This window comes from Brassica napus, chromosome C7 (genome assembly GCF_020379485.1).
Source record: "Brassica napus cultivar Da-Ae chromosome C7, Da-Ae, whole genome shotgun sequence".
NCBI lineage: Eukaryota > Viridiplantae > Streptophyta > Magnoliopsida > Brassicales > Brassicaceae > Brassica > Brassica napus.
The window spans coordinates 19,559,053-19,585,562 of record NC_063450.1 but is presented as its reverse complement, the minus strand read 5'-3'; the positions used below and the strand labels follow the sequence as shown (position 1 = coordinate 19,585,562).

At 32.5% G+C, this 26,510-nt stretch overlaps 3 protein-coding genes and 1 long non-coding RNA gene across 6 annotated transcripts; 2 read left to right on the top strand and 2 right to left on the bottom strand.

Moving 5' to 3' along the window:
* The first annotated feature begins 879 nt into the window (after window positions 1-879).
* Window positions 880-8,063, top strand: LOC111210509. The gene is made up of 4 exons (XR_007326711.1): window positions 880-3,549; window positions 3,675-5,201; window positions 5,301-7,336; window positions 7,433-8,063. It is a non-coding gene; the product is annotated as an uncharacterized LOC111210509 (long non-coding RNA).
* A 7,921-nt stretch (window positions 8,064-15,984) lies between these two features.
* LOC125589997 (peroxidase 7-like) lies at window positions 15,985-17,773 on the top strand. The gene is made up of 2 exons (XM_048762783.1): window positions 15,985-16,655; window positions 16,871-17,773. Exons 1-2 carry the CDS (start codon window positions 16,362-16,364, stop codon window positions 17,630-17,632), a joined length of 1,056 nt encoding a protein of 351 aa, XP_048618740.1. The 5' UTR covers window positions 15,985-16,361; the 3' UTR covers window positions 17,633-17,773.
* Window positions 17,774-17,889: 116 nt separating this feature from the next.
* On the bottom strand, window positions 17,890-18,880 carry BNAC07G08670D. Its single transcript, XM_013862841.3, has 2 exons — window positions 18,449-18,880; window positions 17,890-18,181 (listed from the first exon to the last, which is right to left on the bottom strand). Exons 1-2 carry the CDS (start codon window positions 18,681-18,683, stop codon window positions 18,054-18,056), a joined length of 363 nt encoding a protein of 120 aa, XP_013718295.1. The 5' UTR covers window positions 18,684-18,880; the 3' UTR covers window positions 17,890-18,053.
* A 1,693-nt stretch (window positions 18,881-20,573) lies between these two features.
* On the bottom strand, window positions 20,574-22,797 carry LOC125589996 (GTP-binding protein ERG-like). Of its 3 annotated transcripts, none has more exons than XM_048762780.1 (8): window positions 22,272-22,797; window positions 22,101-22,190; window positions 21,847-21,992; window positions 21,509-21,667; window positions 21,246-21,435; window positions 21,047-21,186; window positions 20,894-20,963; window positions 20,574-20,650 (listed from the first exon to the last, which is right to left on the bottom strand). In XM_048762780.1, exons 1-8 carry the CDS (start codon window positions 22,734-22,736, stop codon window positions 20,612-20,614), a joined length of 1,299 nt encoding a protein of 432 aa, XP_048618737.1. In that variant the 5' UTR covers window positions 22,737-22,797; the 3' UTR covers window positions 20,574-20,611. The 3 variants fall into 3 exon arrangements, with proteins under 3 accessions (XP_048618737.1, XP_048618738.1, XP_048618739.1); XM_048762781.1 differs by having other exon boundaries at window positions 20,577-20,650; window positions 21,246-21,420; window positions 22,272-22,796; XM_048762782.1 differs by lacking the exon at window positions 20,574-20,650 and having other exon boundaries at window positions 20,736-20,963; window positions 21,246-21,420; window positions 22,272-22,795.
* Between the last annotated feature and the right edge of the window lie 3,713 nt (window positions 22,798-26,510).

The following is a 26,510-nucleotide window of genomic DNA, read 5'->3' as shown; positions in this document are numbered from 1 at the left end:
TGCCTTCGACGCTTCTCGCAGCTCTTTCAGGATACTAGCCACGCTTCCTTCTAGCGCAGAGATCCTATCGGATTTTGAATCTTGCTTCAGCGGCATGGTCGGCTCTGATACCAATGATAAGCCCTGATTAGGGTTTATCGGGTTTGTTAGAAATGGGGGAGAGAAGATAGAAGAAAGGGGATAGGGGATAAGGTTTTGTTGATTAATTGTTTGATCCTTAAAACTAGGGTATGCGATGCCCTTAAGTAGCTTACAACTCTTTAAAACGACATAGTACTACTAAGGATAAAACGACAACACTTTATTCAACTTCATAATTAAACTCTCCTTCTGAAAAGGAGTCTTCACCTCCAACGTCTCTTTACTTCTCAGCCACTTCTCTTAGCCAGCTTCGACCTTAGACCTTTCTGAACGAACGCTAACGGCACAGCTAACTTATCAGTATATCATCAGTTGCTCTTGAAGTCAACGTCTAGTTCCAAGAAGGAGGAGCGCCATTGGTCGGCTTTCATGGAGAATCTTGCCGGAGCTTCTAAAGTCACAGGCGGTGGTTGTCAAAACAAGGGTTGATTGTTTAGGTAATCTAAAGTAAATCATCTGGTCTGATGGACGAACGAAACTCACTGGAGTCTATGGAGGAGCGGTCAGAGTTGATGGTTGAACTGGAACAGAGGACATCAGGAAGTTGGAGCAGAAAGTTGGATTAAAATCATAAAGACCTAGGCTCGCCGGAGACGGTGAGAAGCTGGTGGAGGTTTCGGAGCTCAGTCCGTTGGTACCATGCGGATCTACTTGAACGGAAGCGTCGCCGGAAGTTTGCCGGAAGAGAAACTAAAACTATGGAGATAGAGAGATCTGGTGTTGAGACGCTATAGCTCACGAAAGATATCACGGCAACGTTGATTAATTATCATCAAGAGTCAAGAAGGAAGACAAAGGTTCGTGATCTCCAATGTCTCCAACGAGAAAGAAGAAGATACGGGAGGAGATGAAGTCAGTTGGGCCACAAGGTGGAGATTGTTGAAGATGGGCCCAACTAACTCTAATCCAATTGTCTCTCTACAGCCCAGTCCGTATTGAAGTCCATTGTTTGCATCTCTTGATCCTGCATATGTCGGCTATTAAATTTACATAATATGAAAAGGAAAGATTGACCAAATCCATATAGTAAAAGGAAGATAGTGGAATATATATAAAGAAGAGACGTCACAGCTTTATGAAATCATCCGAAAGAAAAGCATAGAGACCTAGAGCTAGAAAGTAAGAGAGATCAAGAAAGTTACTAATTCATAAGTTCGAGTCTTGTGTTTTAGTTTTAACCAAGCTGTGATTTCTAATTAGTTCTTGTAAGGATATTCATTGAGAGTGAATAAAGGGAATACAAGTTTTGGGTATTGATTTAATCTCAAGTTTTAAGCACAAAGTAAGGTTTAAAACCTAACAGAAGGTTTTTCTTAACAAAGAAAAAGGGTATTACTAACTCCCTTTCAAGTTAACTTACATGTCACACTCAAAGAAAGAATCTAGCCTGACAAATTCAAAGATCTATCCACAATCCAAGAATCTCTCATGACCCATAGCCCTTATATTTTGTGTTCACATACATTGAACCCCAAAACCTTATGCTTTGATCTTTCTTTTGAGGTGGTACCTAACAAAATGCATGCCTCTCTCTATTTATATTCAGTAGATTTCGTGGTTTACCCTAGCCATATTTCCAACGAAAAAATATTCCCAAGTTTTTCTTGTAGAATATTTTCAAATCTTGTTCAAACCTTTTTGGAAGTCATCCCTTAATGAATTTTTTTCATCAATGTAAATCTTTGGTTGTTTGGCTTCAAAGTAACCTCTAGTTTAACTTTCGGCCAACTCAAATTCTAATTTTCAAGTCAGCTACATAGCTTCAGTTCATGTAACACTTATTATACTACTTCATATAGTACTTGGGGATTGGTACATCTATTTTATTAAAACAGAAACATTACAGCTTCTTCTAGGTGGATTTTTAAGTTGGACATCACATTATTATTCATAGCCTAACCTTACATTTAAATATTTCCTTAATCGGTTCAATATCAACCATCGGTTCAATAAAGTCCATTTAACTTCATCATATAACTCTATTTAAATACACCATAAGATCTATCTTATTATACATTATACAACTATTATTTTACATCTATTATTTCGTCACATTATGCATCTATTATTATACATATATATTATTGTACATATATTAAAAAAACATCTATTAAAAAACCCTCGCTTTAATGTGAAACGTTAACATACATATACTCACATTGTCATACTTATATTATATCATAGTTACAATATATAAAACATGCACTCTTTACACTGGTCCATATCAGATTGCAGGATTAGCAACATTGAGTAGTCATTATATTTTAGAAAACTTCATAAGTTACAAAACTCATATGGTCGTATATCTAAAGCAAGAGCATGTCAATATATTTTAAAAACTATAACAACATAGTTTATTTTTGTTACTTAAATGATATGGTCATATATCCAAATCATTTGTCCATGGTATAATTTAAAGAAACAAGAAATTTAAATCTCCGGAAACAAGAAACAAGAAAGTTGCCAGTAGTTTCACCTAGATTTGTCCATGGTATAATTCTTATTTTCAATAACAGAAACATCAATTTAAATATCCAGATTTGATTTTAACCGTATATTCTTATTTCAATAACAGAAACATCAGTTTATACTTAAAAAAAACGTTTATAACAAAACTCCTTCCCAAAGTTGTGCATTATATGCCTAAAATCTCGGATACAATCAAATATGGAGTTTTAAAATTCTCTGTCAAAATCGATTTGCCAGATTTGAAAATCATTAATATGGAAAACCCCTTTCTCCAAGTTTATTCTACTATACCTAAAATCTCGGTTTCAATAAAATCTAGAGATTTTGTATTTATTATACCTAACTTAATAGGTTAGGGAATATTCATTACCTCCCACTAAAATGTCTCCATAAATACTTCTCTTCGTATTCATCATTCAACATACACAAAAGCTCCCAAAAAACACAATGTCTAAACCAAGCACTTTAGTTCTAATCGATGGTGTGAAACCTGTCAGGCACAATTGACAAATTTGAGTTAAAGTGCTTCATTCTTGGAAACAAACCACACCTTTTGCAGGCGACACATTAGAGTTCATCCTTGCTGATGAAACTGTACGTATTGTTTATAGTTTGTTTTTATAACTCTTTTTCTATTCGTGCTCTAACGTGTATTTTTTCCTGCTTTCTAGGGTGTGAAGATTGCAGCATCGTGCAAAAGGAATCAGATTTCTCGTCTTCAACGCAAATTACCAGTTGGAGAGTGGAAAACTATTGACACGTTTGCAGTTTTGGGTATTTCTGGACAGAATTGCCCAACAACCCATCGATACAAGTTGTCTTTTTCAGGCGAAACCATGATAACAAAATGTCAAGTTCTATCTGATGATCAGTATCTTTCTCTTGCAAGTTACGATGATCTAAGGAAAATCGAGGAGAAGAAGAATTTTTTCCTTAAAGGTACGGATGCTGTATGATTTACATATTTTAAACACAAACCCTTAATACAATATATTTTTTATGAATGTCGAATACTTTGTTGATTACTTTTAAATCAAAGATTCCTTATGATTATTTCCACACAGATGTTATTGGACAAGTTGTAGATCTAGCTGCAATTCAAACTGTTCAAGCTAGGGGGAAAGACGAGAAGAGAGTTCAGTTTCGTTTACGCGATGCCAGGTAAATTAGAATCATCATATATAGTTGTTAATGTTATATTCTTTGCTGTAGTTTCATATTAACTACAGCAATTTTAATTTGACTTTGACATTGTTTGTGTTTCAATCTGTAAACATCAAGTGGAGATGAAGTTGCGTGTTGCTTGTGGGGGAGGTTTGCGGAACAACTCGAACAAGTGTTTCAAGATATAAACAATGAAATTGTTATTTGCTTGATAAGGTTTGCTAAGATCACTTTTTTAAGAGGTATACATTGTATGATATCGAATTAATCAACTATATGGAAATCCTTGAGTTGTTTTACTTAATTACACAATTGCATTCATCTTTAGGTGAAGTACAAGTCAGCAATGCTTTTGATGCTTCAATCATGGATATAAACCCAAAATTGGAGGAAGTAATTGAATTGAAAGAAAAGTAAGTTCATACTATTATTTTATAATGCTAAAGCCTCTATTATATTTGTACTTATATAAGTGTAATCATATATGTTTTTCATCCATGTTAGGATTTTGGCGAATGATCTTCCTCTGGCTCTTATTGAGAAAACAGAAGAAAAGCAAATTACCAAGAAACAAAAACAAGATTGGGATGAGATTCCTGTTCGAGCAATTTCTGAGATATTGGATGCTACTGAGGTAAATTGCAAATAATTCCGAGTCTTGGATTGTTTTAAATATATTATATCTCTAATATTATTATATGTGTGTATAATTTGTCAGGTTGAGAGTTGCAAAATCATTTATTCTATTGAGCCAATAGACACAGATTGGGGTTGGTTCTACTTTGGTTGTAACCGAAACCGACACAACCGACGTGTTACTAAGCAAAACTGGTTCTGTAATGACAAATCCCAGCCAGAAACCACTTTTCTATTGTGACATATGTCGTGGGAATACACCTGATGTCTCTCCAAAGTAAGTGACCGAGCATTTTGTGTTGTTTGTCTTTAGATTATTTACAGCAGTAAGTATTTTGAATACTAAAAATGTATTTTGGACTTTCAGGTACAAACTTCATTTGTTTGTTAAATATGATAGCGATTCATGCACAATAATGATGCTTGACTCTGTTGCTCAATCTATTATTCGTAATGCTGCAACTGAACTTTGGGATGGTTCCTATGATGAGGTTCTTTTTTCTTCTGTTATTACTTAATTTTTGAATGATGTATGTCTATCCTAAAATCTAATGTTTTTGACATTTGCCTTTTAGATTGAAGATCCAACTATTCTACCTCAGCCTATTGAAAGTTTAGTTGGAAAATCCTTTTGTTTTGGTATTTCGCTAAGCACTGACAATGTAAACAATGGAAACACCACTTTTAAAGTGTTTGAGGTCTGGTCTGGAGATAAAATTCAGAAAATTAAATCTCAGACAGAGCCATGTTCCTTGCTGGACACTTATTCGTCAACTCTTTCTGGTGGTGAGGTAATTTATTTTATTTTGTTACTTAATTACTTTATTCCCATGGTACATCAATAATTTGTTTATCCGCAGTCAAACTCTAACACATGCGTTGATGCTTAGGTTTCCCTGGTTGATCCAAACAAAGAAAGTTCATATGAAGGTTTTTCAACCCCATTCTCAAAGCGCAAAGAAGAAGATGCTGATCTATTGGACATGACATCTACGTCTAAGAAACCTTGCACTCAGAAGATCAAGATGGAGAATACAAAGACTGATGAGTAGTTGATGACCTAGATGATTTATGTCGTCTTTTGAAATTTGGGAGCTTGTATTTTTATCTATTTTAGTGTTGCATGCGTGATTTTCATTTCATGGGGTTTGGATGGTTTTTTTCCTAAATTTTAAAAATAAAATTGTTTTTTATATATTAGTCTACACCACAATGTGCTTCAGTAATCACTACAACTGCGGCTTACCATCGGCATAAGAAAAACTTATCCTAATTATCAAACATACTAAATATCTAACCATACAACCTAGCAATTAACCTATATAAGAAAAGAAATAGTATCAAACCTTTATCAAATCCGTAACCTATTGTAAATTCGTAGCCATGAGATTTTCGGAACATACCTGATATTTTTTCTTCTATAGTTGACTCAATATTCCCCGCACGGTTGTAAGTTTCTCCGTTAAGTGTCTTCATATTCAATCAAACTGAAACAAATAAAGAAACAAGAAAATATACCAAATATTTAGATACTAAAAACAAATAACATTTTTCAGCGATTGCATAATCATCATTAATTCCTCACCAATGAACGTAACCTAAAACTAAAATCTTGAATCGTGAGCCGCTATCTTAACCAAAGCATAAGTATTCACAGACAATTCATACATACTATTCAAGCAGCAGATTGAAAAGGTTCATAGTTGTTAGTTTTCGTGTACTAAGCCTCATTTCAAAGTAGAAACAGCCTTATTACTCTTTCTAATAGATATTTCTTTTCATCCTCATAGCCTGACCTAATGAAGAGAAGAAAAAAAGAAAATCCTGCAACTCATGAATTGTCAGTTCGCAGCCACCGTAGTTTACCGGTTAGATCTGTTTCCAACAGAGTTTTCAATGATGTCACAAACAGGACTACAACACCAGTCAATAATCTTAAAAGATCCATTGGTAAGTCCTTTGTAACATGTACAAGATCCCTATAATATATGAACTATACTTTACAGTGAAGAACATACTTCTTCTTTTTTGTTCAAGATATGGGAAAGGAAAATGGTCAATCATCACAATTGGCAAAGAGAACTCGGTATTCACATCCAAACTCATGTAAGATGACATTGAAATTCGAGTATAATTTGTATACTAATAAATTATGTGTTTACCATTGTGTGAGAATTTTAAATTAACTTCATATACTAGCAAATCAAATGGACAAACATCAGCGAAGAGATACAAGTCATGATACTGATGTCTGCTCTCCCACAAGTGCGCCTTCTATACCGGTTATATCTATCTTTGATATAGTTTTCAATGATGTATTGAACGGCCCTAGGATCCCATTCACACCAGTCACTAGCCTAAACCTTTCAGTTGGTCAGTTTTTTTAAATATGAAATTCAGTTACTACTAATTGATACTTCATGATATTTTTCTGCTCATAATCTATTTTATCTATAGGTGACATGGGAAAGGAAAATTGTCAATCATCTGAAACGGCAAAGAGACATACATATTCACAACCAATTTCAAGTGCGTTGAGAATACATTACATTTATTCGTTAAACCAAGTGATTTGTTAATTATCTCAATTTCTTTGATTCATACTATTTTTCAATGACTGACACATTGATTCTATATTTTCTAGCAAACCAGAGTTGTAAATCAGGATTGACTACTGTAAGGCATGCTGATTCAATAGATTTTAGAAAGAGAAGCAGGACTGTTTTCAATGACAAGGCAGATTTCACCTTCGTAAATTATAATCATAGGCGTTTATATGTATAGTACATCCTACATATAAAGTTTCTTACCATATGATTGGGTTGCTTTAATTAAAATATGCATATTTTAGTAAGCTACAAGGAAAAGTGGACGTTGAAGATTTTCCCCCAGCACAAACTGCCATAGACGCAATTAAGGACTCCATGTAAGTTTTTTTTTCTCCAAAACACCAAAGTATTTTACACGTTTACTCTGTTATCTTAGTCACGACAAACAATGTAATGTTTTAATGTAAACGCAGGGATCTTTACGCGGCTTACATCAAAGCTGTCTTGCAACGTTAATGAACATACCGGTCAAATCCATTCCTCCAGGTTTGCTTTCATACCTTCTCCGGTTCGCTAGAGAACATCCTATTTTTGAATTTGAATTTAAGCCATTTCGTTTAGATTCAAGGTTTTATGTTGAAATCCGTATGAATCTTAGTCAACACGGATCCGTGCGGATCGGTGTCAATCAAGATACGAAAAATAGTAATCTTCGTTCTCTGAATTTGTTTTTTTTTTCCGTTTCTTGCGAGTGAAGGAATTATGTTTTGGTTTTCCTTGGCACAGTGTAAGGAAGTTTGTGTGTATGTACATGATGGTGACATCACCAAGTCCCATATTCTCAATTTGCTTTTTAATATACCACTAGATTTTGATCCGCGCTTATAGATTATATCTGTTTTTCCATTATATTTATTAAATTTTTTCTTATGTTAATCGACACTTACCATAGAAGCAGGCCCGGCTCTTGACCATGGTGACAGGGGCGGTTGCCCTGGGTCCAGAGAAATTTTTAGTGCTATTTTATTAATTTTAAGGGTCCATTTCAAATTGTTAAATGATTAAATATTTAATAAAATTATAATAAAGAGTCCATAATTAACTACAAAAAAATTGTATATAACAAAAAGGCCCAAAAAATTCTGTGTGTTTCACTATTATATAATTTTTCCAATAAAAAAAATTTGTTGGTTTAAATTAAGGAACTACAACAAAAAAAATGTTATGAAAAGGCCTATATTTAATATTTTGCCTAAGGCTTTTAAATTTTTTAATACGGCACCGCATAGAAGAACTAATGTATAATATATAGTAGATTACTATATTCATATATTTATATATATTTTAAAATTGTTTTGAAAATATAACTTATCCTCAAAGTATATCTAATTTGTTACAATAGATTTATGTTCTCAACTTTCTGATCAAGTATACAATAATGTGTTCTGCAAACTAAATATTCTTATTTTCGAACCATCAGTTATAATATCTTGCCACCACATCATAATAGATTTGATCAAATCTAAACTAGCTTTTCGTCCAAGTAAAAAAAGATCTAACAACTTAATTATGTTGAGAACATATTTTCCTTATTCATTTATTTTTGAAAACAGAAAATATTTTTGCAGGACACGTTATTGTGTCGCTTTACAAATAAATGGGCCATACGATTATAGGTCTTAACCAACTAAAACTAATATTATGGAAGTTGAAATTTAAATAATAAAAAATAGTATATAATATATCCACAAACAATATTATAATTAAAAAATATATAAAAACTCTATTGTGGAAATATTTTTTTTTTAAAATGTAATATTGTAATCTCAGTAACAGTTAAAATGGTTTGTTTAAATAATTTGCTTATAAATTTTGGATCTCAAACATATTAACATTTATATATATGGATGTTGGAATTTTTTAAAAAAAAACAGTATATATTATATCCACAAACAATGTTATAAACAAAACTATATATATAAAAAACTATGGATTTTTTATAAATAATTTATATATTCTAATCTCGGTAACAATTAGAAAGATTTGTTTAAATAATTTTCGTCTTTGAAAGGACGGGTTACTATCTAGTAAATATCTTAAAGAGTTGTTTTCCTTAAGTTTTTAAAACTCAATATTCATTGCACTAACATCAACAGTAAGTTCCCACCACTCCTTTGACTTTGTTTCTCTACTTAATTGCCACCTTGCTTTGATGATTATTGGGTTGAAAACAATGAGGCATCATTCAACACTCTCTCTGTTGTTTTTTTGTTGCTCAGACCAACTTGATCACGAAATCTCCTCCCAATACCTTGGAAATGTATAGAGAAGGAGAAACCACAATTTGATAAGAGTGATTTGAGAAGAAGAGATTTTTTTTTATCATCAGTTGGATCGACAAGGCTAGTCCATAGCAACTTTACAACGTAGGGGAACACGACGACAGAGATGAATGAACATCTAACAACTTTACTAAAGACACTTGTACAAAAGATTTTTGTTTAAATCGAAAAGCATGAAGCAAGGAAAAGTTCGAGCTTTGATGATTTTTGCTCGAAAACATGTATTTAACATATTTTTTTACCATTTTAATGTTAAACCCCATTGAATTTGTGATGAAATCGGCTGATATTCAAATAAAAAGTGGTCGTTTAGACGAAAAAATAGGTTAGGGAAGATGATAACATAAAAATTACAACTATACACCTATTTTTCTCTGGGTCTAAGGCCTTGATAGGCAGAGCGGAAGATAAAGCAGTAGTATACTATAGAAGTAGTATGCTGATATATAGTGTTTTTGGCACCATTGTACATATGTTTTATGTACTGTTTTCAATGTTTTATCGAGTTAGTCCAGTTCTTTTCGAGTCATTTTAGATCTGGAGTAGGTTAAAGAGTCGAAGAAAGGAGCAAGAATTGGAGCCTTTCCCCGCGGAACAATCATGCGGAGCAGTCTGACGGTTGATCCCATTAGGAGCAGCCAGACGATTGTTTTCGACATTAATGGAAGTTTCCATATCTTTCAGAGATTTTCCCTAACCACTTACTTCCTCCTCTGAAATCGATGGCGCCTCCATATAAAAAGCCATCACTATCTTTATTTTATTTTTTTACACTAGTTTTGCAAGAAGACTAAGACTCATTATTGGATTTTTCTATTGTAAGGAAGACGGCTCCTCTTCTCACCAAGAAGATCATCCTGAACCCTATTGATTTCTCTTTGGAATTATATGCAGTATCATTCAGTTATTATGTATTGTTCATCTTGTTTAATGGCTGAGTAGTCGGCTAGCTTGTCTAGGGTTCTAGGGTGTTGGTCATGAAAGCTAAACATAAATAAGCAAACATATTGTGTCTTTGTTCATCTATGCTCTTAATGCTAGTTTTAACTTGATCATTTACTGGTAGATCTTAGGTTTAATCTGCTCATTAACCGTTACGTTGCATAGAATCAGAAGCGGATACGTGGAAGCGGAAGCGTTTGGAAATGTAGAAGCGAATTTTTAAAAATATTTATGAAGCGGATACGTTTTGGAAGCGTTTATATATATATATATATATATAATTTATGTATAGTTTTTAAAATCATGTAAAATATTAATATTGAATAACTTAATAAAAAGATGAATTTATTATGTTCAAGAGCAAATATATAGAATTTTATCTTCATGTTTATATTCACAAACTCCATCAATGATATTCATAATTAATTAACTATGTTTTTATTAAACTAAGTTTTCAGTACCTAATATTCTAAAAATTTAAATGTGTCACCTCTTATGTTCTTTAAACTATATTTGCAAGCTTTCTAAGAAACTCTATTTGCAAGCATAATTCTTTATTATTAAGATCTTCCAAATTAAAGCCTTTTTTATAAAAAAAAAAAAGATCTTCCAAATTAAAAATAGACTATTAGTGACTCAGAGTTATTTAATAAATAATATTGTGCAGAACATTAAATATATTTTATCTAATGTTTTGTTGATATAATTTTACAATATTAGTTCTAGTTCTAATACTGTGTGAGAAATAAAACCAAATTGAATCTAGATGACTAAAAGAAATTGGTTAAGCCTCAAAAATTAAAACCAAAAGAACAAATACGTGGACACGTAAGCTTCTTCATTGTGGATGTTGTTGTTTTATAAACCATCGGCCATTGAAAATACAGATCACGTTTCCGATTAACATGTTGCCGCTTCCAAATTAGAAACGTACGTTTCCTCCACGTTTCCAATCATCGTTTTTAGGGAACCGCGTTTCCGTTGCGATTCCAAGCGCTTCCGTCCGCTTCCGTATCCGCTTCCGGTTCGGAGTCGGGAATCAGAGCCTGAGTGGCGATTCCATGCAACACAGTAGATAACTTGATATCGGATGAATGAGCCGAGCATCCCTAATCAGCGAAAGTAAATATTAGGGTGCTCAGTGAACTTATCGGACTTGATCTCTATTGCTTGCAGTTGTTCCCAGACCCAAACGAGAGTTTAGGCGTCAAGATCGATCCGCAAAGGGAGCAGCAACACGACAGTAGACTGCTCTATTTGAGTGATATGTGTTCTAGATTGTGCTGCTTTATTTGAGTGATCCGTGTTCTAGATTGTGCTGCATTGCGCTTGAATAAATGTTTGGTTTAGCTTCTCTTTAATTTGAATTTACTTTTTACAATCATTTACTTTACTTGCACGTCACTCCTTAAATCAAAACTCCACTATTAGTTTTAGCTAAGTTGAAAACTCATAAGAATAAAGTGTAGACTGGTCCTCTGTATTGAATCTTAAATACTACAATTACCACTGTGAACTTGACAGTAGGAAATGTTCAATTTTAGTGTATCATATGCTGCAGAACATGTATGATCTTATTAAACTATTCAATATAATGATTGGTAGAGCAATATGAACATGCTATTTAAAATTATTATAAAATTAGTATATAATATATTTATTTCTATTGAATATATTTCTAATATATATATTAATACATAAAATTAAGAAAGATATATAATTAATTTATGTTATTTAATAATATCAAAAATTATGTTTATATAAAAATGTTATTTTACAATTAAAAACTATATTTAAAAAATATATATATTTCAAATTATATTTAAAAAAAAATTACATTTCAAATTATATTTTAAATGTGAAATACTATTTTAAAAAAAAATATTTTTATTTTTAATTTATTTTAAAAATAATTTTTTTATTTTCTGGATATAAAATAAATTAATTATATTTTTAAATACAATAAATAAATTAATTATATATTTTTCATAATTTTATAAATTATAATTGCAAATGCTCTACTAAAAACTTCATATGAGACCATTGACCAAAGAGTATTTGGAAAACATAGCATTTGGTAAATGCATTTCTCTAAATGCATTTCTCTAAATGTTTTTCTAACAAATGTTATTGAATAATGTTTTTCTGACAAATGTTAATGCTCTAATAATCAAGTCCTAAATTATACACCTGTTTATAATAGAAACGAGTAAAAATACTTGAAAGAAGACTCTAACTTTTCACTTCCTCGCTTAACAATACAACATTAATCACTTGTGCTCGCAAAGACTCATTGTACAGTTAAGCAAACAAAAAACTATAACCATTTAATTAGACTGAACCATGACCGAACATTAATTTCAGTTATTTGATTTACAATGATGGATTACTTATTTCTTTCTTTTCATCTTTATCATTTTTTTTGTTTTTCATTTTTTTTTTTGAAAATTGGATAAATATCTTAATATCAAAATTTTATTTTGAGAATATTAAATAATAAAATAAGAGGTTTGATCTCAAATATTTATTCTTCTAAAACATCAATATATAATATTTCTAATTTATATTTTAGTTATTAAAATATGTAATTTTATTAAATGTGAATAATTTTATTTAATCATATTTAAGAAAGGTTAGCTTCTTTTTGAAAAATATATGTATTTTAAAAATATAAACAGTAAATATGATACATTTTTAATTGTTTGAGGCATTTTGGAAAAAATAGAATTATATGAGCTAAAATGTACTAACCTAAAAAGAAAGAAATTTACCTCAACATATTACAGATAAACTTTACAGCCTAATTAAGAAAAATTCCTTGAAATACACTAAGTTGGATACCACTTTTAAAAAATATATTCAATCAAAAATACACTAACATATGAGTTTGGTGATTATTGTTTGTGTTTAGTATTTAGGGTGTGGGACTACGGGTGACTTTTTGGCCAAATCTGCTTTGTACTATGTTTTCACCAATTAGTTTGGCTAGACTTTCATATATAATATTTGGGTGTTCAAAAAAAGTATTTAGGGGATTGGGTTAGATTTATAAACTTTTATAAATAATTTTCAAACATTTATAAATGATTTTTAAACGTTTATAAATGATTTAAGATGATTAATTTTATCTTTTTCATAATAAATTTAAGTTATTTATGAGAATAGTTATCATTTAAAAGTAATTTTAAAATGATATCAAATTTGAGGTAAAGTTAAAATTCTCCATCAATTAACTCAGTGTTGATTAGTAACATGTTAGAGCTTTTTAGAGTAAGCTTGAGTATTAAATTTAAATTTCTAAGAAAATTAAGAAGTTTTGGGCACAATTGTAAACTTTAGGAACGAAAAAGCAATATGCACCATAAGTTAAGGCATGAACCAGAAACCAGTAGTTTTCTCTTGTAAGAATATAGCAATTTCTTTTTCTTTTTCTTTCTTATGAAAAGGAAATCCTCCTATACATTAAAAGAGAAGTCACTTTAGTGATTTCTGCTGACATGACATTAATATAGAACTTCTCAGAAAAATTGTTATAATTCTATTGGTCGATTTTTTTGAATTTTATTTTTCATTTATTTTAATCAATCGCTTATGTAGACAAGCCCAAAACTATTGTCGATTTCGTTAAGCCCATATATAGCTAGGGGATAATAATTATCGATTTAGTTTAGCATTGGGCAAGATTTAGAACTAAGACAAATATTAAAAACTTTTCTTATTATTCAAACAGTAAACTTGCGCATGTTGATATCATATTAATTACATTTGCTTAGAAAATATAATAATGTTTCTAATTAGTAGGGGTGGGCGTTCGGGTACCCGTTCGGGTTCGGGTCGGGTATTTTGGATTTTCGAGTATTTCGGTATAGAGGTGTAGAACCCGTTCGGGTATTTCTGTACTTCGGGTCGGGTTCGGATATTTAGATTTTGAAAAAAAAAATTAAAATTTTCATTTCTCAAGTTTCTTATATTTAAAAATATAACTTTCAGTTAACTAATTTTTTATTTTTAATAGATTGAATGGTTAATAGATTTAGATATAAAAATTTAAAACTAAAAAGGCATTAATTTAGTTATTTTTAAAAAAAATTTGGATGTAATTTTTTGTTAATTTTTTTAATAAAAAACTTGACATGCATTTTCGGATCGGATTCGGGTGCCACTTCGGATATCGGGTAAAGTGCCCACCTTTCTAATATGGATTACTTGCGCAAGTTGAAATCATTAAATATGAAATTTAATCATTCACAATATGGATTACTTGCGCAAGTTGAAATCATTAAATATTATCGATTTAGTTTACCCTTGGGCAAGATTTAGAATTAAGATAAATATTAAAAATTTTCCTTATTATTCAAACGGTAAACTTGCGCATGTTGATATCATATTTATTACATTGCTTACAAAATATTTTAATGTTTCTATTTAGGTTGTTTGTTTTTAATAACTTACCTTTCTAATATGGATTAGTTGCACAAGTTAAAATCATATCATATGCAAATCATTTTTTGACAATACACATTTAATATCTTTCTTTAAACGATTTCATTATTTATTATGCAAAATATTGTGCGTCATTAATATGAGAAATAAATTGACTGTATATATATATGAGACACCCTAGGTCTTAAAATACAAACATTCTCTTTTCATTCTTTAAAGTATTATTCACAAATCTTTCCTCTCATACTATTAAGGTATTACGACGATGCTGCTTGTGTGCTAAGAAAAATGTGTTTAGACGCAAAGGCTCCTCATCTTTCATCGACTCCGCCACCCACTTTGCCTTGGAAGTATTATATGCTACTTGATGAATCGACTCTGCCACCCACTTTCATCGACTCTGCCACCCACTTTACCTTGGAAGTATTATAGAAAGATTAATAATGTTTTATTTATTACTTTTAATATTTATAAACTATAAAACACAATGAACGAAATTTTATATAAGATAATTATAATAGTTTTATACTCTACTTGATGAATTATGTTCGAATATAATTATATAATAACTATTTTAAATATTACAAAATCCAAAAATGTTTATTAATATTATTTTTAAATTATTTATCGTTGTTAAAGAATAAATTTATCATAATTTTAAAATAATTTATAAAATGCTTACAAAATGCAAGGCAAACTTTCACTTTCAAGAGTTAAGTCGAGATCTGGATTAAAAATCCTAATAACTGGTAAAGAAGGGAAGCCGCAGACAAAAATATTCTATGTTGTCTACAAACAAGTTTTTCAGAATATTTCGTAGTCACGGTACGTAATTTTAATCTATTTTTTTTTTCAAATACAAATTTTAAAATGAATAAACTATTGCAATTATTTACTTTTTGTATTTGCTAGATGGGTTGTGATGAGTTAGGAGACCGATGACAGTATGTCAATTTAATATTATTTCATGTTCAATAAAATTTAGAAATTTATAAATCTATCAAATAATGTTAACCCGTCAAATTGCTTACAAAATTTATTTAATTTTTTGCAAGTTTCTAATTGAATTTGCTTTCTTTATCGAAAAATGTACTTCATAATTTATATTATTTATGGATAATATTTTGATTTTTATTATATTTTCTTTTAATATGTCTACATAAATGTTTGTTTATTATTTATGGAAAAATAATATTATTCACCTAAAATAAAGAATTACGAAACATATACAATACAATTCTAATTAATGATAATATAAAATCTGTTACTTCTAAAACTATACACTATTTATTCCATTTTTTGAATGAAAGTATTTTCGTAAACACACAAAATATTTTGTGACGTTGCAATTGTACATACACACAATATCTGCTTCTTCATACTGACGTTACTGTGTTCCCTCTCGTGAGGTACGGACCGAGAGAGAACACAGGGTGCGGACCGATCATGTTCTTATGCCCGCACAGGGTGCGGCCGGTCACCTAGTATATATTAATTATCAAAACCATCACACTCACGACATGCAAGCAAGTCATTTGAATTTTTAAAGATATTAAAGGTGTGTCTCCCACGTAAAACCATCACATTTCGAAACCCAATATATAAACACATCTCTCGACCATAAAAAGAAATTCAAATCCAATCAAACTGAGAAACATAGAGAAAAGGAAAAATAATGAAGGCGGCCGTGGTATCAGTCCTCATCCTTCTCGTGATTTTCGTGGCCTGGCCGGTATCAGCTGACAGGAAAGACTTACCTGGAGCTGGAGGATACGGAGGCGACGAGGACGATGACAATGACACAAAGTCTTGGTTTCCTTTGGACAATCAGTTATCACTGAGTTATTATGATAGGATTTGTCCAGATTTTGAGAAGATCGTTGCTACCAAAGTGAGAGAATGGACAAAGAAGGACTCCTCCCTTGGTCCAGCCCTCCTCCGCCTTCTCTTCCACGATTGCGGTGTCACGGTATTGCACTTATTCACTTATTCAACATTAATCGTTATTTAGTGGTGTATATATAATAACTCCTGACTCTCATGCAAAAGCTATATGTTATCGTTCATATATATAATTATAGTTTACATAGTTTTGAAAATGTCCTGATTAGTGGATGGTTAGTCTATATAATACATTTGAACGAGAAGATAACAAATCTTTTGTGAATGAATAACAACTTTCAGGGATGTGATGCATCCGTTCTTCTAGACCACGAAGGATCAGAGAGAAGATCCCCAGCGAGCAAAACCCTAAGAGGCTTCGAGCTAATCGACGATATCAAGTCTGAGATAGAAAAAGCCTGCCCTGGCTTAGTCTCCTGCGCCGACATCCTAACCGCAGCTAGCCGGGACGCAACCTTCCAACTCGGTGGTCCTTACTGGCCTAACGCGTATGGACGTCGTGACTCCACCGACTCTTACGCTAGAGATGTCGAGAAAGTCCCTTCAGGCCGCCGTGACATCACTGGCCTTCTCGAGACGTTTCAGTCTTACGGTCTCAATGTTCTCGACCTTGTTGTCCTTTCCGGAGCCCACACCATAGGAAAAGCCTACTGTGGCACCATCCAGTCGAGGCTTTACAACTTCAACGCAACTTATGGAACTGATCCGTCGATTGACTCCAAATACGCAGATTTCTTGCGTCGCAAATGTCGAGTGGCTTCAGAGACCGTTTACCTAGACGCTGAGACTCCGGTGAAATTCGACAACCAGTATTACATTAATCTTCAAAAGAATATGGGAGTCTTGACCACTGATCAGGAGCTTGTGAAGGACCCTAGGACCGCTCCACTTGTGAAGGCTTTCGCAGAGCAGCCACCTCACATGTTCAGACAGCAGTTTGCTGTGTCCATGGCTAAGCTGGTCAATGTTGGTGTCATCACTGGCGAAGAGCGTGTTGGAGTGATCAGGAAGGTTTGCAGCAAATCTAACTCCAGACCTTACTGACTGAAAAATGGGAGCTGAGTTTATAAATAAATCTTGAAATAACTTCTTGTTTGGTTTCAATTGTAATTTTGGTACTCGCTGTCTGAAGATTAAAATGTGAATCTTGATTAAAATCAAAGAATTTATACACTTACCATTATATCTGATCATGGTTTTAATCGATCCAACATGATTAGAATTTGTCTGAAGGTTTATAATGTAAAATGAATCCTAAAATGTTATCTATAAATCAAGTAAATAATAGCTGTGAGAATAGCTTTTGATGAAGAAGTGAAACATAATCAGATTCAGACTTTCGGTTCAAGATCATGTTCGTATGTTCTCTATATACTGAAGCTCGCCAAAAAAAAAAAAATAACAGTACAAAACAAGACTTGGCTACGAGAGGTGAAACAGAGTAAAACCAAAACTTGGGAGGAACTTAGACACGCTTGCCTCGAAGGAAACCCTTGCTGCGACGATTCTTCATCCCCATCTTAAACTTCTTCTTCAGCCTCCTCCCGATGGGTTTTAGAGACTTGTTATGCTTCTCACCATCCATTTCCACATCTGCAAACAACCATATCTATATATAAAACAGAACATTGCAACATATACATTGGATGTAAGATGAACTCAAACTATTATTGCCAAAACTCCCAAAACAAACAAAGATTCAGATTTACAGAAACTAGCATACTTGTAAATTCATGCAATTTCTGAACAAAAATTCTATAAACTTTTCAAGATTTGATAGTCAACATTACAATGCAAACTTAATTGAGTGATTCGGATGAACTTCAATTGTTAAAGATTAGGCAGAAAAATCGAACATACCTGAATCGTTAGCGATAGTACCGGAGGCAGAGGCGGACTCGGTGGTAGACGAGACAACTTCCATGAACGGAGAAGGTGGTGGTTGACGAACCGGTAACTTGGGGGCGGCGAGTGCGGCTTCGATGGCGGCGGATTTGGCGTCGTCTCTCGTTAGGGTGAATGCTTCCTTCTCCACTATTTCTCTTCTTATAGCTCTCAATCTCTTCACCCTCTTGCATCTCATAGATTTCGCCATTGTTTTGCGCTCAAAGGAGATGCAAGAAATTAGGGTTTTGAGGGACAAGAGGGGTTTTTGATTTCAGCGTAGGATTTTGTTTATTATATTGTCTAAACCTAATTCTGTCTGGTTACTAGTTTAGCTGTATCCTCGGTTACGGCTCATTGAAAAGCCCAGTAACGATATTTATAGCCCCAAAATCAATACCCATTCCCTTTCTAAAAAATTTATATTTTGAAGTTTTCACATATATTAAAATTTGATTGCAAGTAGGAGCTGATCGAAGGGTTGAACGGATCGCAATTCATCACCCATTTTGGAACACGAACATAGAAAATACGAGATTTTCTACCTTGTTGAAGATCTTTTAAATTTTGATTTTTAAAACATTATTTTTTATGTTTAACTATTTCCTATAATTTTTAGTCAATTAAAAATTCAATAAATACAATTAATTTATTCAAAAATTACAATTTATCATTTATAGCTAATAAAATATACATTAAAGATATGAAAAACTGATTTTTTAGAAACAATTTTTGTTCTTCAAAAACATCGATCATTTTGAAACAAAGATAGTACTTCATACGGGAAGAGGATTTAGGATCGAGCTCTAAATATGTGTAGAGCTAGAGCTGCGCAACCAGGTTCCGGTTTGGGTTTGGATTTTTTTTGGGTTATGAATTTTAGCCTCATTCGGATATCACAAAGTTCAGCTTGAATTTGGTTCGGATTTAGTTGGGTTCTATTCAGTAACATTCTAAGACTGGTTGAATCCCATATATTTTTGAGTTTCAGATCTTACTCAGGGTTTTAATCTCAAAACAAGGATTTAGACTAATTTAGAACCAAAACTAAAATAAAGACTCACAATGAGGCGAAGACCAAACATCAACAAGTTGAAATGAGAAATGATCATATTACGTTTGAATCATATGTAATATCTTATATCTATATTCTAAACTAAAGTTAAACAGAAGCAAAGAACAACATTTTTCAAATAAAAACCAAACAATATTTATTGAAATGAAACCCAAACAAGGTTCATGCATGAAAATCAAACAAATAACACTTTAAATTAAATCAGTCAAAAATGAAATAAACTTGTCAGTAATATAAAATTAAATCTATCAGATACTACTTAAATATGTTAGAATAAAGTAAATATGTGGCCAAAAGAAAAAATAAATCTATCAAATTTTAATCAGATTTTAATTAAATCTGACTAAATGAAGAAAATCTGTGGTAAAAAAATAAATATATCAAATCATAATTAAATTTGTCAAAATTACGTAAATATGCAGCCAAAGGATAATAAATATATTGAAAACCAAATAAATCTGTCAAAAAACGGATAAATCGGTAGCAAAGGAATAAAAGTATATCGAATTTTATAAAAATCTGTCAAAATTAAGCGAATTTGTTGGTAAAAAAAACTAAATTTAACTAAATCTGTGAAAATTTTATAAATATGTGACTAAACTTGACAAATTTATTATAAAAAATACGAAGAAATCTAATTAAGTCCATAGTATTTAAGATAAATCTGTCACCAAAAAAAAGTAAAAATAAGTTTGTGGCTACATAAAACGTGAAAAAATAAGTTTATGAGTAATTGCGTTTTCATAATTATTTTTTTGATATCAAAAGAGTTAGAACAGATACATAAATTAAATTAGTAATTAAAATATAATTAAAGTATAGTAATTAACTAATGAATTAGGGTTAAACTTACTTTTCCCCTAAAATTGACAATAAAAAGCATACTGCTAATTTTAGATTTCATCACAGCCACATAAATTCACCAAAAGAATCTTGACCGTTGATGAATAGTTTTCTTTTTTGTCAATAATGGAGCCAAAACAGAGGATTAGGATGACGGGGAAGGTATCTCCACTGTGGAGTTTATGATCACAGATTCATTTATCAACTTACTACGCCGGTGGTTAGCCTTCTCGGACACGATCAGTCAACACTTCAACTTCCTGTAAAGAGACAACACGTCTTTTCCATATCTGTCGTTAAGACTGCTTGTTGTTCTTTCTTTTTTCAAAATTCTGTTACTTCGTGTGGTTCTCTCTGTTTGTATTAAGTTTATATTTCTAACCAACTAATGTAAAATGTCTAATCTTTGACAATATCAAATATACAGACAGATCTCTCGTATACAAAAGCAATCCTAAATCCTCTGAAAACGCCGAGGGAAAATGGTTTCACTTGAGCAATACCTTGAGGATGAGATGAACTTTACGATTCATTATTCTCCTGAGTTCTTCATTAGCCTCTATTCCTATCCTCCTGCAAAATTTAGCATAAAGATCAGTCACGAGATCACTAAGTTGAAAGAATGAACCAGCCTGTGATCTTGTTTCAGCTCTTACCCGATCTTGGAACCGCTCTTCCCCACAAGAATCTTGCGTTGGCTAAGTTTAGGAGTGATGAGATGCTGTTCGATCCTCAGAGACCCGTCTCGCTGCTCTCTCCAGTCCACTAGACGGTGCTCCACCCCATATGGTACTTCCTACGTTCGTGTAAGTTAGAAACCGATACAGAAGATTATTCTCAAGAAAAGGTTATTACCTGATGAACATGGTCTAGTAATCTCTCCCTAACAACTTCAAGAGAGATGTTCTTCATCACTTCTTCACTCATTGTGAATGGATCTTCCTCCCATGGCTTTGTTACTGCCTGGTCCATTAAATATTGGCTGAGATCTCTGACTCCAGATCCCTTTAGTCCTGATATCATGAAGTACCTTGAACAGAGGAACCTTATCTTTTCAGTTGCAAATGAAGAGACTTCCCTGTTCGTTGTTATTTAGGTGTTATGAGCTATCTATCTACCTTTCATATGCCGGGAGATTTTGGAACTCCTCAGCAACCTTTAATAGATCTTTCTTCTTCTCAACTAAATCAACTTTGTTCATACATAAAATGCGCTTCTGTTTCGGATTTGCTTCCTCTCCCATGTATGTAATCAAGCGTACAACTCTTGAATCCGGACTACATTAATCATACAGAATTAAGTTTGAGAGAGCTCTACATCTACATGCTAAAATAGCGCAAAACTGCAGTCACAAAGTCCAGTTCAAACAATAAAATGCTAACCTCAATACTTAAAACTATACTAAGATCAGTTAGGAGATAGATTTATCAAGAAAAAGATCTGCAAAGTGACTAACCAGGTGAGATGCCTGTGGACATCAAACATAACAATGAGGACATCAAATAGATCAACCGAAGTCCAAGCATTTTGCACACGGGCCTTGATGTCTTTGTAACCATACCCGCTTTTCTTGAGCATTAAACCAGGAGTATCAAAGAAACACTGAACACAAAAATCAAATATTTCAGTCTACAAATGATTGCATTCAAGTTCAACAATAAAATGCTAACCTCCATACTTAAACACACAACGACTAGTGAGAAAGCTTACAACTTGTGTATCCCCTTTTGTCAACACTCCCAACACTTCATGGGTCGTCGTGTTTGTCTTCCGTGAGGCAGCTGCAACCTTTGTTCCAACCTGTGCACATTGCAAGAACACAATCATACAACCAAAGTAAGCAACTTTACGATTAAAAATAAGAACTCTGAAGGATCGAACCATGAAGTTAGTGAGGGAAGATTTGCCGGCGTTTGGTGGGCCGATGATTCCGACGTTAAGAGACTTCTGGTCTTCTTCTCTAACCTCACCTTCACCGAGTTCGTCATCAGCTGATTCAAGAGCAGCCTCAAGGAGAGCCTTTGCGAGAATCCTCGACCGATCAATACTATCCTCTTCTTCTTCTTCTTCTTCGGAGCTCTGTTTCTCTTGTGGGAACAGCTCTCTCTGTACTCTTTCTCTGTACCCTTTATCCCAATTGGGTTGTTTGGGCTTCTTCACGGGATCTTCGATTGAGCACTGACTGCCATCGAAAACAGAGTCTCCGTTGACGGAAGTGGGCTCGTCTAGATTCGGCTGCGCCGAGTACGACCGGCGGATGAAGTTCTGAGGAAGATGGGTTTTACTGTAAGGTGTCTCCGTTCGTGAGATGGAGATTAGAATTCGTAGAGATCTAAAAGCTTTCATTTTTTAGCAACAATGGCACAGAGGAGTCGGAGGGTTTTAGACCACCATTATGCTAAGAGACTGGATTATTGTTTTTTTAATACTTTTTAATCGTAAAAAGTAAGAGACCAGAAAATTTACTAGTTCCATTGCAAGTTACTTGGGCAAGATTTAGAATTAAGACAAATATTAAAAATTTTCTTTATTATTCAAACGGTAAATTTGCGCATGTTGATATCATATTTATTACATTGCTTACAAAATATTTTAATGTTTCTAATTAGGTTGTTTGTTTTTAATAACTTACCTTTCTAATATGGATTACTTGCGCAAGTTAAAATCATATCATATGCAAATCATTTTTTCACAATACACATTTAATATCTTTATTTAAACGATTTCATTATTTATTATGCAAAATATTGTGTGTCATTAATATGAGAAATAAATCGACTGTATATATATAGGAGACACCCAAGGTCTTAAAATACAAACATTCTCTTTTCATTCTTTAAAGTATTATTCACAAATCTCTCATCTCATACTATTACGGTATTACGACGATGCTGCTTGTGTGCTAAGAAAAATGTGTTTAGATGCAAAGGCTCCTCATCTTTCATCGACTCTGCCACCCACTTTGCCTTGGAAGTTCAATAAACCTGTACAGCCTAATAAAGGACTAACCCGCCAAGGCAATGGGCACTCAGAAGAGCTACGTTGTGTCATTGCTGTTATTCGACAATATGTTTTCTTAGCATATAAATCACCTTTATCTCCTCTATACTTCTATCTGTTAAAATTTTGTTATTACATGACAGTGGCGATCGAACTCCAAAACAGAAGGTGAAACTAAATGTTACAGAGGAGAAAATGTTAAACCTGATGCTAAAGTACAATGGTGGAAAGCCAAGAACTGAGGTGCGAGAGGCTCCAGCTTTTCTGTCATCCATCTTTTATCAGAGCATTGATTCATTTTATATATTTTTCTTCTTTTTGTAGACAAAACTAAAAAGTGCAGTCCAGTTGCAAGACCTATTAGATGCAACAAGAATGTTAGTTCCCCATACAAGGTAGAACCCTGAACTCAACTCTTTGTGTCTTGTCTCCAAAAAGCATGTCTGGTCTATCGTTTCCATGTGTTGAATACTGGTAACGACAATATGGTCTTCCTTTTTTATATGTAGACCAGGTCGTGAGAGTTATAGTGATCCAGAAGACCTTGAACATGCTGAGAAGCTTCGCCAAGTTAAAGCAGTTCTTGAAGAGGTTCTTTAGTACTTTCTCTTTTTTTGTTGAATATAGTCCGGGGAAAGTATTACATAGTATCATTTAGTAATACTATCTTATATCATTTTTTTTTTGTTGACTATACTATCTTATAAGTAAGCTAGCATTATATATTTTTTATTTAATTCATGAGGTCATTTTCTCACAGCAGAGAACCTTTTAAAATGGCGCATAGAGGAAATTTCTTAGGGATATACAGGAAGGTTCAACTGAAGCCTCTGAAGTGGGATGGTGAAGGTGAAGAAGAAAGACCTGTAGAGGCCCTTGTGATTCTTAAATACACGGTGTTCTAACTCACGCTGGTAGAAAACAAGTGTTTACATACTCTACCATTTAATTTGTCATTGTTATATATATATATATATATATATATATATATATATATATGTTTTCCAAATATGGAAGAATTGTTTAACTTATTGATGTTTGCTTCATCTGCATGCAGGCAGGAGTGCTTGGTAGATTCTTCCGATACAATATGTATCCAGGTAAGGCCCCCTGATATGTTACTTTTATTTTGAAGTATTTCACCGATGAAATGGCCTTACATTATATGCTTTTTTTCAGGTGAAGGGACTGGTTTGCTTCGTCTCCATAGTACATACCGTCATGACTTTAAAATTTACATCTCTGACGAGGGACGTGTTCAGGTACGTACACCTTTTACATTGATACTACTGAAGATAATTAAGCATATGTGTTGGAAAAAAAAATGTTTGAACTGGTTTGCATATGTTGACCAGATGTCTGCAGCTGCTTTTGCTAAAGGCCTGCTTGACCTAGAAGGACAGCTGACACCAATCCTGGTTTTCCCTTCTTAATATTATATTGCTGGTGCTTAATTTGCAATGTCGTCATGTGTTTACTAATAATGTCTTTTTATCTTTCTTGCTTCTCAAGGTTTCTTTGGTTAGCAAGGACTCTTCCATGTTGAATGGTCTTGATACTGCCAGCATTGAAATGGAAGCTGCCAAGGTTTGTCCCATGACTTGAGTCATTTTTTGAAGTGTGTATCAGTCAATCAACAAGATTGATTTCATTATAATTGGACTATATATGCAGGCTAGATTGAATGAGATTGTAACGTCTGGCAAAAAAATGATCAATGAATTACTACTATTTATTATTATCAAATCATAGTAGTAATTATCAAATTAAATACGCAAAAGGCAAAACAAAAAGAGAGAGTCATAACATAAAATAAGTTAGCATATTAAATTGCAAATAAGCCAAAATATTTCAAAGCAGTCAAACAACCTAGAAAATTAATACTCGAACCAGCTACCTTTATTTATTAGACCGGATATTAGTTCCACCAATAATCGTGGTCAACTTACCAACATGGTGCATATATGTCAAATGGACAAATCTACGTTTAAGTAACTCAACCTGTAAGGGATTTAGATTTTTTTTGTGAATCTCGTGGACTGATCTATCGCAGATTGGGGTTCATAGGTGAAGTTTCAAGAAATTGTTATAATTTGATTGGTCGATTGTTTTTAATTTTTATTTATTTAATTTAGATCTAAAAATTTAAGAGGAGTCTAAAATCATTTAACATCACTTGCCATATAATCTAACGAATATTACAAATAACAATTTATGGAAACTAATTCTCGAAATTATAGAAAGATTAATAATGTTTTATTTATTACTTTTAATATTTATAAACTATAAAATATAATGAACGAATTTTTATATAAGATAATTATAATAGTTTTATACTCTACTTGATGAATTGTATTCGAATATAATTATATAATAACTATTTTAAATATTACAAAATCCAAAAATGTCTATTAATATGATTTTTAAATTATTTATCGTTGTTTAGAGAATAAATATTTTGGGGATTGTTTACATCTTTTGGGGATTGTTTACATCTTTAAATATTTTTGTTAGAATTACCTTTTTTCTGACTCAAGGCTTAGAGAAGAAAACCGTAAATCATCTCTGCTGTTACAATGAAACCAATGATAATAAATCTCAGGTAATTCAAATCTCTCTTTTATATTTCATGGCTGATTTTTTTATTGGGGTTATGCGTGAAATATTTGTTTTTTCTCAATTATATTTTACTGATGTTTTAAGATTAGTGTTAAATGTGATCGTTTGAAGCATAATGCATTCTCAGAACACACCTCCGTTATAAACACTTCTATGTAAATTGTGTCAATTATGTTAGTGATTTTGCATTTGAGTATTGTGACTGATGTTCCAAGAGAGAAAGCGTATCATCTCAAACCGAGATTGTTGGGAAAGGTAATTGGTTTATAGATGTAATTGGATAATTGACATCTAAAGGATACATTTTATTAGATAGTACCAAGCAGTCTTTTTAAACCTTTTGAACTCTAACTTTTTGAACTAACTGAATAATCATGATTGACCTATAAGCAGTTCAAAGAGTTATGTATCTAAAGGATACACTTTATCATATATAAATGATATGTTTTATTAGATAGTACCAAGTAGTCCTTTTAAACTCAAACAATGCCATGTTCTGAG

What these genes read in the sequence shown, in the direction of transcription:
- LOC125589997 (XM_048762783.1), top strand. Translation starts at nt 16,362, where the DNA reads ATGAAGGCGGCCGTGGTATCAGTCCTCATCCTTCTCGTGATTTTCGTG. An exon ending in TCCACGATTGCGGTGTCACG is followed by an intron (nt 16,656 to 16,870) that starts GTATTGCACTTA and finishes AACAACTTTCAG; the next exon opens with GGATGTGATGCATCCGTTCT.
- BNAC07G08670D (XM_013862841.3), bottom strand. Translation starts at nt 18,683, where the DNA reads ATGGCGAAATCTATGAGATGCAAGAGGGTGAAGAGATTGAGAGCTATA. An exon ending in TACTATCGCTAACGATTCAG is followed by an intron (nt 18,182 to 18,448) that starts GTATGTTCGATT and finishes GGTTGTTTGCAG; the next exon opens with ATGTGGAAATGGATGGTGAG.
- LOC125589996 (XM_048762780.1), bottom strand. Translation starts at nt 22,736, where the DNA reads ATGAAAGCTTTTAGATCTCTACGAATTCTAATCTCCATCTCACGAACG. An exon ending in GTCCACAGGCATCTCACCTG is followed by an intron (nt 21,668 to 21,846) that starts GTTAGTCACTTT and finishes TGATTAATGTAG; the next exon opens with TCCGGATTCAAGAGTTGTAC. An exon ending in AAGAGCGGTTCCAAGATCGG is followed by an intron (nt 20,964 to 21,046) that starts GTAAGAGCTGAA and finishes TAAATTTTGCAG; the next exon opens with GAGGATAGGAATAGAGGCTA.